Source organism: Podarcis raffonei, chromosome 5 (genome assembly GCF_027172205.1).
Source record: "Podarcis raffonei isolate rPodRaf1 chromosome 5, rPodRaf1.pri, whole genome shotgun sequence".
NCBI classification, from domain to species: domain Eukaryota; kingdom Metazoa; phylum Chordata; class Lepidosauria; order Squamata; family Lacertidae; genus Podarcis; species Podarcis raffonei.
Genome location: NC_070606.1, coordinates 51,780,892 through 51,798,144, shown reverse-complemented (window position 1 = coordinate 51,798,144; position 17,253 = coordinate 51,780,892). Strand labels below are relative to the sequence as shown.

General features: G+C 42.0%; 1 protein-coding gene across 29 annotated transcripts in view; it reads right to left on the bottom strand.

Moving 5' to 3' along the window:
• The window catches only part of ABLIM1 (actin binding LIM protein 1), a 205,634-nt gene that overhangs the window by 57,593 nt on the left and 130,788 nt on the right, over nt 1–17,253 (bottom strand). For all 29 annotated transcript variants that reach the window (XM_053389134.1, XM_053389127.1, XM_053389129.1 and 26 more), the window contains 2 exons: nt 5,051–5,138; nt 2,258–2,316 (listed from right to left, as the gene is read on the bottom strand). In XM_053389134.1, the coding sequence (XP_053245109.1) occupies nt 2,258–2,316; nt 5,051–5,138 (147 nt within the window). The remainder of the gene's footprint in view (nt 1–2,257; nt 2,317–5,050; nt 5,139–17,253) is intronic.

Here is a 17,253-nt window from a genome sequence, read left to right as displayed (position 1 = left end):
CTATCAACAGAAAATCTCCATCTGGCAGGCAAGCATAAAAGAAAGAAACATCTCTACACTTAAAGCATTGCTTTCTTTCCTGCTTATTTTGGCATCAGTAACCTTCTATGAAAGAAATCAAAAGGGAAATGGATCTTAAGCAATCATTGTTTTTATGGACTCCACCTAAAACCTAAACCAGTAAGAACTCTCACAGTTAAGGAGGGTGCAATCCAAGTACAAATGCAGACAAAAGGCAGCCCTAATGAAGCTGCTTCAACAACAAGTTTTGACAATGTGTATTTTGGCTTTCAGGAGGGGGGGGGGAGCAATTACAATTTTCACTCTGTGTAGTATTAAGTGCCTTCTATAACTACCACCTTCCACATTCGGTATGTGAATGCTTTGGCATGCTGAATCATCTTCAGCAAAGGAAAGAGCACTTGCTCGTATAAGAGAGAAAAAGAAATGAGATACTTGGCGGGAACATCTTCAGTTTCCTTGGGAACTGGGAATAAACCCAATGGATTTTGAAAGGTCATTCTGAATTAGTGAGAGAATTCTCATAACTGCAGTGGTGTTGTTGTGGGTGATGCAACACAATTAAAGTCTCTTGGTCTGTCTGTAGTTATTCAGGCAAATATTTCAGCCAGTGCAGAGGACACAAGCTATTCAATTCTATTATGGGGGTTAGGATTTGGTGAAAATATCCTCCACGCAGTGGGTTCTCAACCTGTGGGTCCCCAGATGTTGTTGGACTACAACTCCCATCATCCCTGAGCTTTGTCCTTACAAGCTAGGGGTGATGGGAGTTTTAGTTCAACAACATCTGGGGACCCACAGGTTGAGAAAGGCTGCTCCACTTGTTCCTGCTGATGAAGGGGTTCTGCTGCTGGAGGCCCCTCACTGTGCACAGTAGACCACGTGCCACCAGCAGCAGTTGTCCCACTGGTGGTAGTTAGCGTAGGACCCAAAACAAGGCTCTTCAGGAATAGAGCAGGGCTGGCGATGGAACTGCTGGATCTATTACCTGAGGAACTGGGCAGCCTGTAGAGGGTGCAACAGAACAGGTGGGAAAGCTGGGGGCTACCTCTAGCTAGCAGGACTGGACATGCAGCAGAGAATCTGCCACATCCCTGCCTCCAGTTACCCTGATCTCAATGATACAGAAATATGCTTAGTGGCTTCTGTCACAACCTTGAAATTACTGGCACTATTTATTTTTTATAACGTAATAAAATATTCTCCCCCATGCCCTACAAAATCAGGTTTTTTTATTTGGCAGTGTATATTCAATGTCCATAGAGTACTGCAAGCAACAGCATTCATTCTAAACATGGGGAAGCTGCATTAGTCTACTGCAGCGAAAAACACCCAAGCCTTATGGTATCTTAAAGGCTAAGCAATAATGTTATGGGCCGGTGCCCATTCTGCTAGATATATGAAGTGGTCAGCTATGTCAGGAGTTATATAAGCACACATAATATATACAGAGAGGAGGAGGAGAAAGTGAGGCCAACAGATAAGACGATGTAAACAAGGTCTGTCAAATTACTATTTAGACTATAAATAAATACAGCATCCAACTAAGCAACCCAAACAATTTCAGTAATGGTGACATGAATCACCCTGACAACTTCATATAAATGGCAGGAATTCATGAGTGTGGAAAAAATATAATAGTATAAAAAAATGGAATTTAATAGAATGTCAAAAGTATTGCAGTGAAGACCTTCAGGGTTTCAAGAATACAACTTTTCCAATAATGCAACAAGTCTTATTAAATGTCACATTATTTTCCATTACCGATTTGAGGCTGTGTCTCTTTTCCTATTTTCTTGTGCCTGCTGCTGACCACATCCCTCCTTGTCCCCCTCTCAAGAATGTAAGAACAGCCAAATCAATTATTTGAGGTGGCAAGATTCTCTTCATAAACCACACATTTGGCTCACAGGAAAGTAATGTTGTTTTTGACAACATATGATAATGCTGTTAGGATGCTGCCCAGGACCTGTTAATAAGTGTTTGCAGGACTGAGTGCCATTGCAAAGGACACTCAGAAGTAGAAAATGTTTGGATGCAGGCCAGGCTATCTGCTTGCTGTGCAGGAAACAGGGTCTGTGGGTCACTCGCATGATGGTCTGCCTTAAGTAATCAGAAAGCTATCTAATTCCACAATACCCTATACTTCTTCTAGGTAAGGTGGGTGGAATCTGCTCCTGCAAATGCAGGCTGCCAAGTGTGCTAAAACACCCTTTTCAACAGCAACAAAACTTACCCTTAGCTTTTCTTCACCCTTTGTGGACTGCTTACAGTCAGGGTGCCAAACTGTAGAACCTGGAAGGTGGAGAGAGAACAAGTCAAGTCATGTTGCATTCAGGTCAGAAGAAACAAAGTGAAGTGAAAGTATTTCGTTTCACCCATCCAAGGCAGGATTTAAGGCAGTTTGCTGGGTCAATTTCCTTTTGGAGGAAAAACAATGTAATGAAGTATTAATGGTTGTACTGTAATAGTCTCTTTATTGACAAATGTACAGTTGATAGGGTACCTAAAGGAGCATGGAAGCATGCAAACAGCAAACAGTACTGAAGTAATATTAATACCCTGAATTCTCAAGAGTTGCTTCTGCTGTGGACAACCTATCACTCAGGTTGTCCAAGTCACTTTCTCCCATCTCCACTAAGAATTAAAATCAATTTCACAGTGCCCCTGGCACTACAGCACTACAGTGGTACCTTGGTTCTCGAATTTAATCCGTTCCAGGAGTCCGTTCGACTCCCGAAACGGTTCGAAAACCAAGGTGAGGCTTCCAATTGGTGAATGCCCAATAAACAAACCATCTGAGGAGCCCTCAGTAAAGAATGCTTACGTTTACCATTAAAAGGTCTTTTGGAAAATAAAAAAAATCCATCCCTGTCTTCACAAAAGCCAATGTCAAAATTAACTAGAATCTCAAACAAGCCAAAGCTTAAGTTTAAAGCCCATTTGACCGTGGCAGTAAAATAACATGCCTGACACTAAAAAGAAAAGGGAACATTCCCAAAAGTTGTGCTTTTTATTAGCTACAGTACAAGCAATAAAGCAAAGGAAATCCTCTCCCAACAAAAGCAGGAGGTTTACAAAGTAAATGTCAGAGTAAACAGTATGGGGAACCTTTATTCAACAAGATCCACCTTTGGCACTGTAATAAAGGATGATAATCACATGGCATTTATTATCAGCACACTCCATTATAAACATTTTCAGGACGAGGACACATATTTGGGACCAGGGGGAAGAAAAGTCACCCCTTTCATGTCCAAAAGGTTCCAAGTCATGAGAATATTGGCTGAGAGGCAAAGCTAGTCAAAACTTGCAGCCAAGGTAAGAAACACAATGTGGGCTTTATCCTGCCAGCATACTCCCCAGTCACGTAGCTCTGGACTGCATCTTCTTCTTCAAGAAAATCTACAATAAGCCACGTATTAGCCCAGGAACCACATTTACTGCCTCAAGTGCAGACAGGCTATTGAAGAAAGGCAGTCACAGGGAGGCCTGAGGATAAGTCTAGTTTCCTTAGGTAGTTTCTGGGTGGGATTCAGTGCCAAACTCTTCCAATCATTTCATCTGCACAAGCATTTCAGCTTGCCAGTGGGAACCACCCTCCATCTCCTTCCCTCGCACACCCTGTTCTGGGTGTTCTCCTGACCTCACCCAGAGGGGGATGTAGTGGGAGGACAAGAGGGAATCCCTATTGTGCAAGTGGAAGTCCTTGTGAAAGACTTGGTCTGCTGGAGCTTATTAGGTGGATCCCGCACTCTCATTCTTCCCTTGAACTTTCAGCTTTCTTTCTTTTTCTTTCAGGTAGGTAGCCATGTTGGTCTGATGCAGTCAAAATACAAAAACAAAAAAAAAATTGTCCAGTAGCACCTTAGAGACCAACTAAGTTTGTTCTGGGTATAAACTTTCATGTGCATGCACACTTCTTCAGATACCAAAGAATTTGAAGGAACGTGGGTGGTGCTGTGGTCTAAACCACTGAGCCACTTGGGCTTGCCGATCAGAAGGTTGGTAGTTCGAATCCCCACAATGGGGTGAGCTCCCATTGTTCAGTCCCTGCTCATGCTAACCTAGCAGTTTGAAAGCACATCAAAGTGCAAGTAGATAAATAGGTACCACTCCAGTGGGAAGGTAAACAGCATTTCTGTGCGCTGCTCTAGTTCGCCAGAAGCAGCTTAGTCATGCTGGCCACATGACCCGGAAGCTGTACGCCGGCTCCATCAGCCAATAAAACGAGATGAGTGCCATAACCCCAGAGTCGTCCACAACTGGACCTAATGGTCAGGGGTCCCTTTACCTTTAAGGTGCTACTGGACGTTTTAATTTTTTATATATATATATTTCTTTTTCTTTGTTTTAAATAAGTGTTTAGCCCCTTTACTTGTGAAAATGAAAGGCAGGAAAAGACACAGTATTTTACCAAATTATTCCATGAGAAGGAAGCCTACTTAACTAATACATTAAGCAGGGATAACTAATAAGCACTAAGTTTTTTCATTATAAACTTAATTTTTATTTACCAGCTTTTATTGTTAAGTAACTTGAAACATACTCATCTAACATTTTTTTCATTTGCAAACATTTTCCGAGTGTCAACAAGCATACAGATAAGAGATGATCCAATTGAAATCAGCCACATTTGTACATAATTAGGGTGAAAGTGCAGGCACTTGGAGATGAGATTGCAACTGCTTTGCTCCTTTCTCAGTTCCCTTTATGTCATCCAGTGTTTGGTCTAGCATGTTATCTTAACCTGTTATCAGGGTTAAGCTCTCTCCTCCTTACCCAAGAGCTGTAGTCAAGATTTGGAGAATATGAAAACTGGGAGAGGGGTCACCAAATATTTCTGGCAGAGGGATTCTCCAGCAGATACAGTTCATAAAAAGAGGTCCGAAATGTTACATACGAATTACTAAAGAAGTGGATCTTTGTCAGTCAGTTTGGTTTATTTTATTTATTTACATCAATTTGATTCTGCTTTTTCATATGCTCAAAGCAGCTCCCAAACTTAAAAAAAAAGTTCTGTCCTTACCTTGCAGGTACATTTCTTCTCCTTCTGTGAACATCTGATTGCATCTGCTGCATCGTGCACAGCTTGGATGGTAATGCTTGTCCCCTGCCTGCAGAAATACAAATGCAAGAAAATATGATCTGACCCATACCACACATATCACTATTCATTATAGCCTATGTATGATATTGCTTGGTTGTAAATTGTTTTGAGTTGCCTTTGGCAAGAAAAAGTGACCAATATATTAAATACATAAATAAATAAATTCTGAATGCATGTATGCCAATATATAAACTCACATTCCTCACTGCTCCATTTCAGCTTTGGCCCAAAGGGACCATTTGCTTGTTTTAATAGCAAGAGGTCAGTACCCGGTATTTCTCTTTCCTTTCCACTGCTATTAGCCCTAACTCTTAGGAGACATATAGCCCCTGTGGAAAACTGGGATTGACACTTTAATTTAATTTACACTGACCATTCACTGGCTGTACAATAAGGTAAGCATTCAATATACTGTATTGTTGGCCTGAATTGGATTTAAAGTTGCAGTCTAGAGGTGATAAATGCTTTTTAATCTCATTACTAAATACAAATACTCTTAGTCACCCAAGTCTCCTAGATAAGTGATACGAGACTGATTAGACTTAAAAGTTATTCCATTTATATTATTTAACAACTTGCATCCCACTTTTTCTCAAAGTAGTGAATTAAAAGCAGCTCACATAACTCACACAACACATAGAAACAAATCCAACATAGCATTACAGAAAAATCAAATGCCAGCAAAAAAGCAACATCAATAGTTGAGGTAATAACACTAAAGCAAGAAAGTCTAGGAGGACTATAGCAACGAAAAGTCTTCTGGAACAACCGTGAATTGGCAAAGCATCCCAAGCAGGGGTCTCCAGCTTTTCGGGGTTCAAGGGCACATTTGAAAATCTAGCGAACTGTGGTAGGCACCACAAAATACCTGTTTCATGGAAGAAAAACTGATGAAGTTCAGTATCACCACCCCAGCAAACAATAGCAAAACATCTATGCTTTGTCACACCCACCCCTCCCTAAAAAGAAACACTCAACCAAACAAAAATAAATTGTGTGGGGTTTTTTTTATTTAAAAAAACCTTTAAAAATGAGGAGTGACAGGAGGCCATAGTGGGTGCCAAGGGGCATGTTTGAGGGTGCCATGGTGCCCACATCAGGGAGCTCAGGTCCAAAGGAACAAAATGTCGGTGTCTGATGAACTGCACTCAAAAGGGCATCAAGTAAGCGCCCGTATTAATTGGGAATGCCAAGTTCCTTTTGTGAAGATGTATTATTGGACTAAGGCTATAATCTTCAGCATTCTTACTAGGGTCCAAGTCCTTCCAAGTAAACATGCATTGAATAAGTAACTTTGAAGTGAAAGAAAGGAAGCACTAAACTATAGGTTCTTAGCTGCATTCAATTAAACGATCATCTATGGTAGAAGACCAACAGATTGTTCTCTGTTGTGTCCTCTCACTTGAGGCAAAGGGAATTAGCAAGAGAATTACACATTAGCAAGAGAATTACACAGAATGACAGCATTATAAGTTAATGATACTGAGACTTCATTGCAGCCTTAGTCTCCCCACTGGCAAATTAGGAAAATATCAAGTATCTGAGAGCTGCCTAAACATACTGAACAAATCAAATTAAAAGCAAAACAGATTGAGTGGCTGCACTTCCTAATACTTGCATAACCATGAACTGCAGAATGTAACAGAATGAAGAAACATATACAGTAAAACTGTTTTTTAAAAAGGCATGTGTGTTTGGAAACTGTGCAGAATTAAAATGATAAACCAGGAATCAAGAGAGCTAGTGTCATCTCATTCTAGAACTTAATTCTACTGAATCATTCATTGTCTGATTTCCTGCAGAAACCTGTCTTTACTTAACAGGCTAGTTAACCCAAAATCAGAGATGCTTAGGGATCATAAAAACAAAAACACTAGCCTCCCTTAGCTTCAGAAGTTTATTTTTTGTGGGGGGGGGGGACTAATAACAGCATTTTACAACATCTTTGGGGAGGTGTACATGCACGGCTGCAGACAAGCAACATCAAAGTTGTTAAGAAACAGTTCTGGCTAGTCATTCGAAATTCTTTACAAATAAGGTTCTCTTCCTTATTCGTCCGGGCAAAAGTTGCATTGTAGAATTTTGTATCAAAAAATGAAATGTACTTTTGTTTGCAATACAGTATTACTCAAGGGGTAGTTTCTGTGTGGTAAGGTATGAGATAGCCATAGCCAGCCTTACCCATGTTACTCTCTTTCTGACTAACCAAAAGCTATAATCATGGTTTGTGTTTGTTAGCAGCTTGTGGGAGAACAAAGCAGCTGTGGTTTCCTTCCTGCAAACCAGGCCATAGTCTTGACTTTCTCTAGGTTACACTTAAAGTACGCAATCCCAGCTTGAGGACCAAACCAATAATGCCATGCCAGTTCACACCAAAATGTCTTATTCCCAAGAAAATGTCTGTAGTATTTCTGTCTAGGGGTACACAAAGTACAAAACTATACTTTCCACCCTTCCTTTCTTCACCAAACTTGTAGGCTGCAAGAACTATTGGAACTACACCCCGATCAGATGGATGTTTTCCCTCTGTGTTAAGTGTAAGTACTTCTGACCTCATTTTTCTACTCCTTTCCAAGAGAACAGCCATTGGAAGGCAGATACACATTATCAGGCACCCACCAGGATTTCTTCACTGCCAATGGATCTGGCAGAAGGATGGCTAATTATGAACAGATATTTTCTCTTGGCCAAAGGGACACATTTTTTGAGTATTACAGTTCAACAGCTGGGTTCAGCCCTCCTATCTCAATAACTCTTTCCTATCATTTCACAAAGAATTAATTTTAATGCTGTGTTCCTCTTACAGTAAGAAAGCAATTCCCTTTCTCACAATAATGAACCATTCCGTTTTGACAACTAGATCTAGTAAAATATTTAACAGTACCCCATTTCTGTATATGTCACTATGGTATTAAATACTCTCTCAGGAGCAAAACACTATTAAAACAACCTGCCTTTGTGCTGTATGGGTATTTTATGACCCTTGGAATGTTAATGGAACACCTTACATAGCAGAGCAGCCTAATATTTACAGCATGGCTTTATTAAAAAAAATTCCCCAAAGCTGCAGGTAATTCCCCTCCATCTGAAATTCACATGATGCCTTCTTCAAACATTACCTCTTCTAACTTTGGAATTCTTACTTTACGGCTATGTCTCGTTCTCAGCTTTCCTTAGTCTGCTATCACTGGTTAAACATAACATGGGGGGGGGGGTATAATAGTCTACCAACTTCCCTGTGATGAGCCATTTATTAAGTTTGTTTGATACATGGGCTGTTTTTTGTGAAATACAGAGTAATCACCACAATAAAGGCTGGTAAACATATTAGGATACAGGGATAATGCTTGGAAGACAAGGGCTCCCATTCCTGAAAACAGATATGCACTAGTCATCTAATGAAAAGCAAAGCTGTGTGGTTTGTTATTACCACCTCAAGCTCTTAAGCTTGAGTAAGCTTTTGGCCTTACTCTTTCCAAAGTGGAGAAACAAACCACAGAGTGGTTGGTTTAGCATTATGTTCAAACCATTGCTCGTGGTTTGTTCCTCTCTAAATAAATCACAATCTGAAGTCAAGGGATGAATCACAAGTGCAGGTTCATGAAGCTCTAAACCAGACACTTGGTGGCTTGTTCCCCCACTGACTAAGGGAACTGAGATTGTTTTGAGATGTGTGCCCCAACCTGCAGTTCATGCACATTGTGGTTAAAATAAACTGCAGTTTAACATCATAAACAAACACCAAAAGACTTTCTAAAGTTTGTAGTCAATATTTCAGGTTTTAGGGTTTATTTAGATTCATTTCAGGGGCAAACCAGATGACTTTTTACATCAAACATGTCATACATTTTCAAGTTACAGGTAGGTAGCCATGTTGGTCTGCTGTAGTCGAAACAAAATAAAAAAATTCCTTCCGGCAGCACCTTAGAGACCAACTAAGTTTGTTATTTGTATGAGCTTCCGTGTGCATGGTATCTGAAGAAGTGTGCATGAACACGAAAGCTCATACCAATAACAAACTTAGTTGGTCTCTAAGGTGCTACTGGAAGGAATTTTTATACATTTTCAAATAATTCTGCATAAATTAGTGGGTGCCACAGGGTAACACAGGGCTGCTGGAGGGAAGAGAGGTCTACCTACACAATCTTGGATGTTACCCTCAAATTTATATACCACTGAGGTTCTATGTATTCAAATAAATGGACATTCTACTCTGAAACAGGGAATGTCCATCTGTTGATACGTATTAACCTTAGAAAGAAAAAGGATTTTAAGGGCTTCAAGTCACAGGCCTTAAACACCCCAAAATTGGGGGCAAACTGCACACAGCTGAGCATCACATGTAGTTTGTACCTAAACGCAGAAGTTTCTACCTTTTTGTTGAGTCTAGATGATAGGTTCTTCCCATTTCTTCATTATTCTATTATTTGATTTTATTGCATTTTACACATATAATTTTATTTTATTTCTTGCTATATTTCAAGGGTCTAACAATTTGATAATACATTTCTATATAGGTTCCCTTCTCTCCCCTTTACCACAAATCCTGGACATATATATGGGATATCTACAGTGTCTCTGAAACCTGCTAGGTTGACATCTGGTTCCAATTTTAGGGTGAATGTTTCACTTGTGTTTTATGGTTGCATCATTGTTCGAAAGGGTCACTTCAGGATGGATCTACATTGTGCTTTAAACTGGCTGCATGTAGGATATTAGAAGAACATCTGGAAACCAAGAATTCTAGCAGATTTTATTTTTAAGCATGCTGCTGCTGAGGCCACAAACTCAGACATAAGACTGAGGTGAGGCTTCTTAACTCTTACATTGTATGCCATTTCCCCACACTCCCCCCCCCCATTTTTTTGCAAAGTCTTCAAATGCCAACAATGCCAGGTCAGCTACATGTCACTGAAGATCAATTTGACCTTCGACGTCTTTGCACACAGGCTGTGGTTCAGCATAGGAATATCCTTTGGGCCTTTCTTACTGTAAGAGTAGAATACAGTGGTACCTTGGGATGCGAACGGGATCCGTTCTGGAGCCCTGTTCGCATCCTGAATGGGACGTAAGACGCGATGGCGCGTCTGCACGTGCGCGGGTCACGTTTTGCCGCTTCCACGCATGAAGTCATTTTGAGCGTCTGCACATGCGCGAGCGGCAAAACCCAGAAGTAACGCACTCCGTTACTTCCGGGTTGCCGCGGAGCACAACCCAAAAGCGCTCAACCTGAAGCACATTCAACCCGAGGTATGACTAACCCAACCCTCCTCATGTAGCTGCCTCTCCTAAGCACAATTTAAAACAGGGATCACTATTATGACACCCGTGGGTGCCAATGTGCCTACCAGTATGTTCAATGGTAGCCCCCCAAAAGGTAAATAGCCCTTCAAAATACAACAATGCACAGGAGACTTCTTGCTGCACTGCATTGGCCTCTTCTACACTGAACCCTACCACCACTCCTTAAACATGCTCACATTTTGCTGGATGACAGGATTGGAACCTCCCTGTTCTGAGCAGAGAAGAGGCATAAAGAACCTTCCTCTGTGAGCAAGCATAGTGGTGGTTGATGAAGGTGCTTTTTTTACATTGTTTGGTGGGAGGGTGAGGAGACACATACCCACACTACATTGTGGTCCTGTCTCTTTTCAATATGGCAGCTATTTTGGGTTATGCCACGCTCCCACAGGACTCATTCAAAATATGCCAAGTGGCCCTGGTTGGTCTAAAATAAAGATTGGGTACATAGTAATATTTTGTTACATGGTCCACTTGCTTTACCAGTTTGTTAAAATTGTTTAGTCGAAATTCACTCCCTGCATTCTGGGAACGTGAAAGCATTGAAAAGTGGGCCAAAAACAACCTTTGAAACTTGCCTATTTTCCTCTACAGCCAGCCACCTCAGAAGAGTCCTTTAGAGCTTTTCACAATCTGACTTGACTTTAGAAAGTTTATGGATAAGTTAACTACCACCAGACCCTTGGGAGAATCCATTATCCTGTTTGACACCTTGGGTAATCTGAATCAATTAGCTATGCAAATTGTGACACAGTACAGTTATACAGGCAAATCCACCCAAGTGCATGTGTCATGTGCATGTATATGCTTGTGTTGTGTCGATTGGTGCCAAGTTATTCCTGTCATTTACAAAAGGCACCAACTGATTGACATCTGAGTCCCTGTTAGATATTTGCATCTGGGCAGTAAATGAACACTATCCAGCACCATAGCTGTCAAGTGTCCCTTATTTGAAGGGACAGTCCCTTATTCCAGCGCCACGTCCCGCTGCTGTCCCTTATTGATGGATGTCCCTTAAATGATGTCCCTTAAATTTCAAAGGAAGCAGCTCCTCTCCCTCCCTCCCTGCTGGCCAGGGAGGATGGAGGCTCCAACTGTGTTGCTTGGCTGTGTTGCTCACCCAATAAGAAGTCTAAGAACGACTGGGGGGTGGAGCTTATATGCCTTGTGTGTGGCTAGTTAATGCAAGCTGAGGGGGTTTTTGAATGCTAGATGCCATTTTGTTGCACGTGCTGCTGCAAACTTTGCAGTGCAAAGCCAGGCCAGGGAGCCATCTTAAGTTGAGGCTGCATAGGCCTTGTGGTGCATGTGATTCAGATTCTATTCAGTTGAACCTCTGGTTACAAAGTCAAAGCCAAAGTGAGAGCATTTGGGTCAAAATTAAGGGAGAGAAGAATAACAGTGACCTCATTGTGGGAGTTTACTATAGATCCCCAAGCCAAACGGAGGACATAGATGATGCCTTCCTGGAACAGATGGCCAAGCATGCAAAAGGAAGGGAGATAGTAGTAATGGGGGACTTCAATTACCCGGATATTTGTTGGATGTCAAACTCAGCCAAGAGCATAAGGTCAAACAGATTCCTCACTGGCCTTGCAGACAACTTCATTGTCCAGAAAGTGGGAGAAGCAACAAGAGGAACAGCCATTTTAGATCTGGTCCTAACCAATGTTGATGACCTGGTTAGTGGGGTAGAAGTGGAAGGATCATTAGGCGCGAGTGATCATGCTCTTCTGAAGTTTACTATACAGCGGAAAGGAGCAGCCAAGCATACTAGGACTCAATTTCTCGACTTTAAGAAAGCCGACTTCATAAAACTTAGGGAAGTGCTGGGTGAGATCCCATGGACAGTAATACTAAAAGGAAAGGGAGTTCATGATGGCTGGGAGTTTGTTAAGAGGGAGATAGTAAAAGCACAACTTCAGGCAATACCAATGAGACGGAAACATGGAAGGTGCCTAAAGAAGCCAGGGTGGCTATCTAAAGAACTTTTAACTGAGTTAAGATTAAAAAAGGATGTGTACAAAAAATGGAAAAGGGGGGAAACCACCAAAGAGGAATTCAAACAAATAGCCAGCACGTGTAGACACAAAGTCAGAAAAGCTAAAGCACAGAATGAACTCAGGCTTGCTAGAGAGGTTAAAAGCAACAAAAAAGGCTTTTATGGGTATGTTCGTAGCAAAAGGAAGAACAAAGAAACAGTGGGGTCACTCAGAGGAGAAGATGGTGAAATGCAAACAGGGGACACAGAAAGGGCTGAACTCCTCAATGCCTTCTTTGCCTCAGTCTTCTCCGATAAAGAAAACAATGCCCGACCTGAAGAATTTGGAGCAAATGATTCAGCAGAGGAAACACAGCCCAGAATAACTAAGGAGATAGTACAAGAATACTTGGCTAGTCTAGATGTATTCAAGTCTCCAGGGCCAGATGAACTGCATCCAAGAGTATTAAAAGAACTGGCAGATGTGATTTCAGAACCACTGGCAGTCATCTTTGAGAATTCCTGGAGAACAGGCGAAGTCCCGGCAGACTGGAGGAGGGCAAATGTTGTCCCTATTTTCAAAAAGGGGAAAAGAGAGGACCCAAATAATTACCGCCCAGTCAGTCTGACATCAATACCAGGGAAGATTCTGGAGCAGATCATTAAGCAAACAGTCTGTGAGCACCTAGAAAGGAAGGCTGTGATCACCAATAGTCAGCATGGATTTCTGAAAAATAAGTCATGTCAGACTAACCTGATCTCGTTTTTTGACAGAATTACAAGCCTGGTAGATGAAGGGAACGCAGTGGATGTAGCCTACCTTGATTTCAGCAAGGCATTTGACAAGGTGCCCCATGATATTCTTGTAAAGAAGCTGGTAAAATGCGGTCTTGACTATGCTACCACTCAGTGGATTTGTAACTGGCTGACTGACCGAACCCAAAGGGTGCTCATCAATGGTTCCTCTTCATCCTGGAGAAGAGTGACTAGTGGGGTGCCACAGGGTTCTGTCTTGGGCCCGGTCTTATTCAACATCTTTATCAACGACTTGGATGATGGACTCAAGGGCATCCTGATCAAATTTGCAGATGACACCAAACTGGGAGGGGTGGCTAACACCCCAGAGGACAGGATCACACTTCAAAATGACCTTGACAGATTAGAGAACTGGGCCAAAACAAACAAGATGAATTTTAACAGGGAGAAATGTAAAGTATTGCACTTGGGCAAAAAAAATGAGAGGCACAAATACAAGATGGGTGACACCTGGCTTGAGAGCACTACATGTGAAAAGGATCTAGGAGTCTTGGTTGACCACAAACTTGACATGAGCCAACAGTGTGACGCGGCAGCTAAAAAAGCCAATGCAATTCTGGGCTGCATCAATAGGAGTATAGCATCTAGATCAAGGGAAGTAATAGTGCCACTGTATTCTGCTCTGGTCAGACCTCACCTGGAGTACTGTGTCCAGTTCTGGGCACCACAGTTCAAGAAGGACATTGACAAACTGGAACGTGTCCAGAGGAGGGCAACCAAAATGGTCAAAGGCCTGGAAACGATGCCTTATGAGGAACGGCTAAGGGAGCTGGGCATGTTTAGCCTGGAGAAGAGGAGGTTAAGGGGTGATATGATAGCCATGTTCAAATATATAAAAGGATGTCACATAGAGGAGGGAGAAAGGTTGTTTTCTGCTGCTCCAGAGAAGCGGACACGGAGCAATGGATCCAAACTACAAGAAAGAAGATTCCACCTAAACATTAGGAAGAACTTCCTGACAGTAAGAGCTGTTCGACAGTGGAATTTGCTGCCAAGGAGTGTGGTGGAGTCTCCTTCTTTGGAGGTCTTTAAGCAGAGGCTTGACAACCATATGTCAGGAGTGCTCTGATGGTGTTTCCTGCTTGGCAGGGGGTTGGACTCGATGGCCCTTGTGGTCTCTTCCAACTCTATGATTCTATGATTCTATGAAAGTTGGTTGGACAGTGTTCTCGAAGCTACCAGCATGAGTTTGACCAGACTGCAGGAGGACAAGAAGACTGGAGTGCCTGGAACAGGTGAGGCTGCAGGTCCCTTATTTTCGCTGCTGGTCTCTTATTTTCAAGGCTGCTGGCCCCTTATTTTCAAATCTGTGACAGCTATGATCCAGCACAAGTTGTTTACAAATCACTGGAGGAAGCATCAACAAGTTGGGCTTCCTTAGGGAGAAAGGAGTGATAGAAATTTAATTAATAAATAAATACCATGTTCGTTGTGGGGCAGCCATGCACTGCCCATCTGTCGTATTATTACAGTCTCTCTGGGACAACACCTGCACAGACAATCTAAATTTACTATGGCATGTATTTAGCAAAGGAAAGATGAAAGCAGCCTGTCTCCCCCTCTCTACTAATAGGCATGTCTGGTTTAGCACTCCCAACCAGAAATACAGGGAAACAAGACTAATCAGGAAACAAACACTGTGACCTCTTTTTTTATTTTAAGGAAAGACAAACAGGGATGGCTTCTGTGTTAATGCACCCCTAGGCATGAAACCACCACAGTTGCCCCCCCCCCCAAATCAACCAGAGTAAGAGACAAGTACAGAATTGTTTCAAGCATCAACTACAATGCTCAGTTAGCTTTCAATCCTGGAACTTTCTCAGAATCCTTGGCATATCAGAGGACTCTGAAATTCCTTGCTTCTCATTAGAAGATAGCAAGGAATGTGATTATTTCTGGGGAAAAGAAGGCAAATAAGTAGAAAGGCGAAGAAGGCAGCAGGAAGTAAACAAACAAACAAACAAAAACAGCAACCATTGGCAAAAGACTCCTAATTTGGGGGAGTGGGTCTGGATGCATTCATTTTTCCTCCCTAAATTTTGTTATTTGTTTTTTTAATGTATATACCATCCTATACCTGCAGGTCCTAGGGCAGTTCACAGGATAAAATCGGAAAATAAAATCACAGAATACATAATCAGAATAAAAACAAAAACAACCCAATAACCCCCCCCCAAAATACATTTTGGAAGGCCATAGGATGGAGAGGGAAACTATTGTTAGCATTTTGCTCCAAGGGCCAATGTACATTTGCTCTGAGCTCTGCAAAAACACAAGCTCTGAGTTCAAATTCTTTGCATGCCAAAGTGGAATGATAGCCAGACCAGTGTGGTGGAAGGTGCACTAAACTGTACTGTTCCGCCTGCCCTTCCTGGAGGCTTCTTCAACACCTCTATTGCTTGTGCTACCCCTTTCAAGTTATGGTTTTTCATCCAAAATTATATGCTAGATTTCCTGTTGAAGCATTGAAAATAAACAAGCAAAACCTGTTTGTTCAGAGGCAATAGTTTTCTGGGGAGAGGACGGAGAATAAATGAGTGTACATACCCATGAGCAATGCTGACCTCCACGGCTGAAGACAAATAACAGTCTTTAGAACACCCTTAGAGCCAAGCACTGTCTGTGGTGTACATGATAATTTTTCCAGTCTCACCAAAGAAATTTTGCAGGCTTCTGAAGCATTAAAATCCCAATAACCTGTTTGACTAAAGTTGGTAATGGATCAAAGAAATATTTACAGATACCATGAAGAAGGAGTGCTCTACCAACTTGGGGTAGGGGGTGAGGGATGGGGTACATTAGTTTACCTCCAGCCTCTCAAACACTGCACTAAAATTATTTTGAGGATGAACAAAAGCCGCATGTGAGAGACAACCTGGCTGCTGAAACTTAACAGGTAAATCCCAAGCTTCAGCAGCAGGAAATCTGGACATTATTTTCTGACAGGTAATCAGGAATTTGAGAGCAAAGCTCATGCAAGCAAGCTTAACTTTTTTTCTAAATTCCTATGAAGTGTCACAAGATTTTCAAAGGGAACAATGAGATCCAAATTGTTTCACAAAGGAGATTTTTTATTCCTTGCACAATTTATGTTTCTTTGTACTTTATTTCCCCCGCCAGCTCTTTATATTTACTTAATATTACTTCTCAATAAGTGGGACGCAGGTGGCGCTGTGGGTAAAACCTCAGCACCTAGGACTTGCCGATCGCATGGTCGGCGGTTCGAATCCCCGCGGCGGGGTGCGCTCCTGTCGTTCGGTCCCAGCGCCTGCCAACCTAGCAGTTCGAAAGCACCTCTGGGTGCAAGTAGATAAATAGGGACCGCTTACCAGCGGGAAGGTAAAGGGCGTTCCGTGTGCTGCTCTGGCTCGCCAGATGCAGCTTGTCACGCTGGCCACGTGACCCGGAAGTGTCTGCGGACAGCGCTGGCTCCCGGCCTATAGAGTGAGATGAGCGCACTGGCAAGACTGGCAAGACTGGCCCGTACGGGCAGGGGTACCTTTACCTTTACCTTACTTCTCAATAGCATTTTTCTGGATGGGGGGATGAACGGGGAGACAGATTATGCACTGGCCTTCAAAACCATGTCCCCTAGGCAGCTGTGACCAACACTATGTTGCCAATTTCACATATGACTAATATGTTTCTGCAGTTTAAATGTCTCTACAGATATATATATCGGGTCATCATAGGCTCTAATGAGTTTGAATAATACATGTTTGCCAAAAACTACAACCACTGTAATGTGTGGGTAGCATACAGAAACTAAAAGATGTTCACGGAGATATTCCCTACTGTATTTATTTATTTTAAAATATTTACATCCTGCCTCTCCTAAATGTTCAGGCAGGGCAACAATAAAGTTCAACAAAATACAGTAAAAATACAAATATACGAGTTACCAGTGAAAAAAGCAAAGGGGCCCTAAAGCAGCAAATTCTCCTATAGCAATTTATAGACATATAGGTTTATTCTGAGATGCAAATAGGCTCAACAACAAATCTATTTATTTTTAAATGATGCA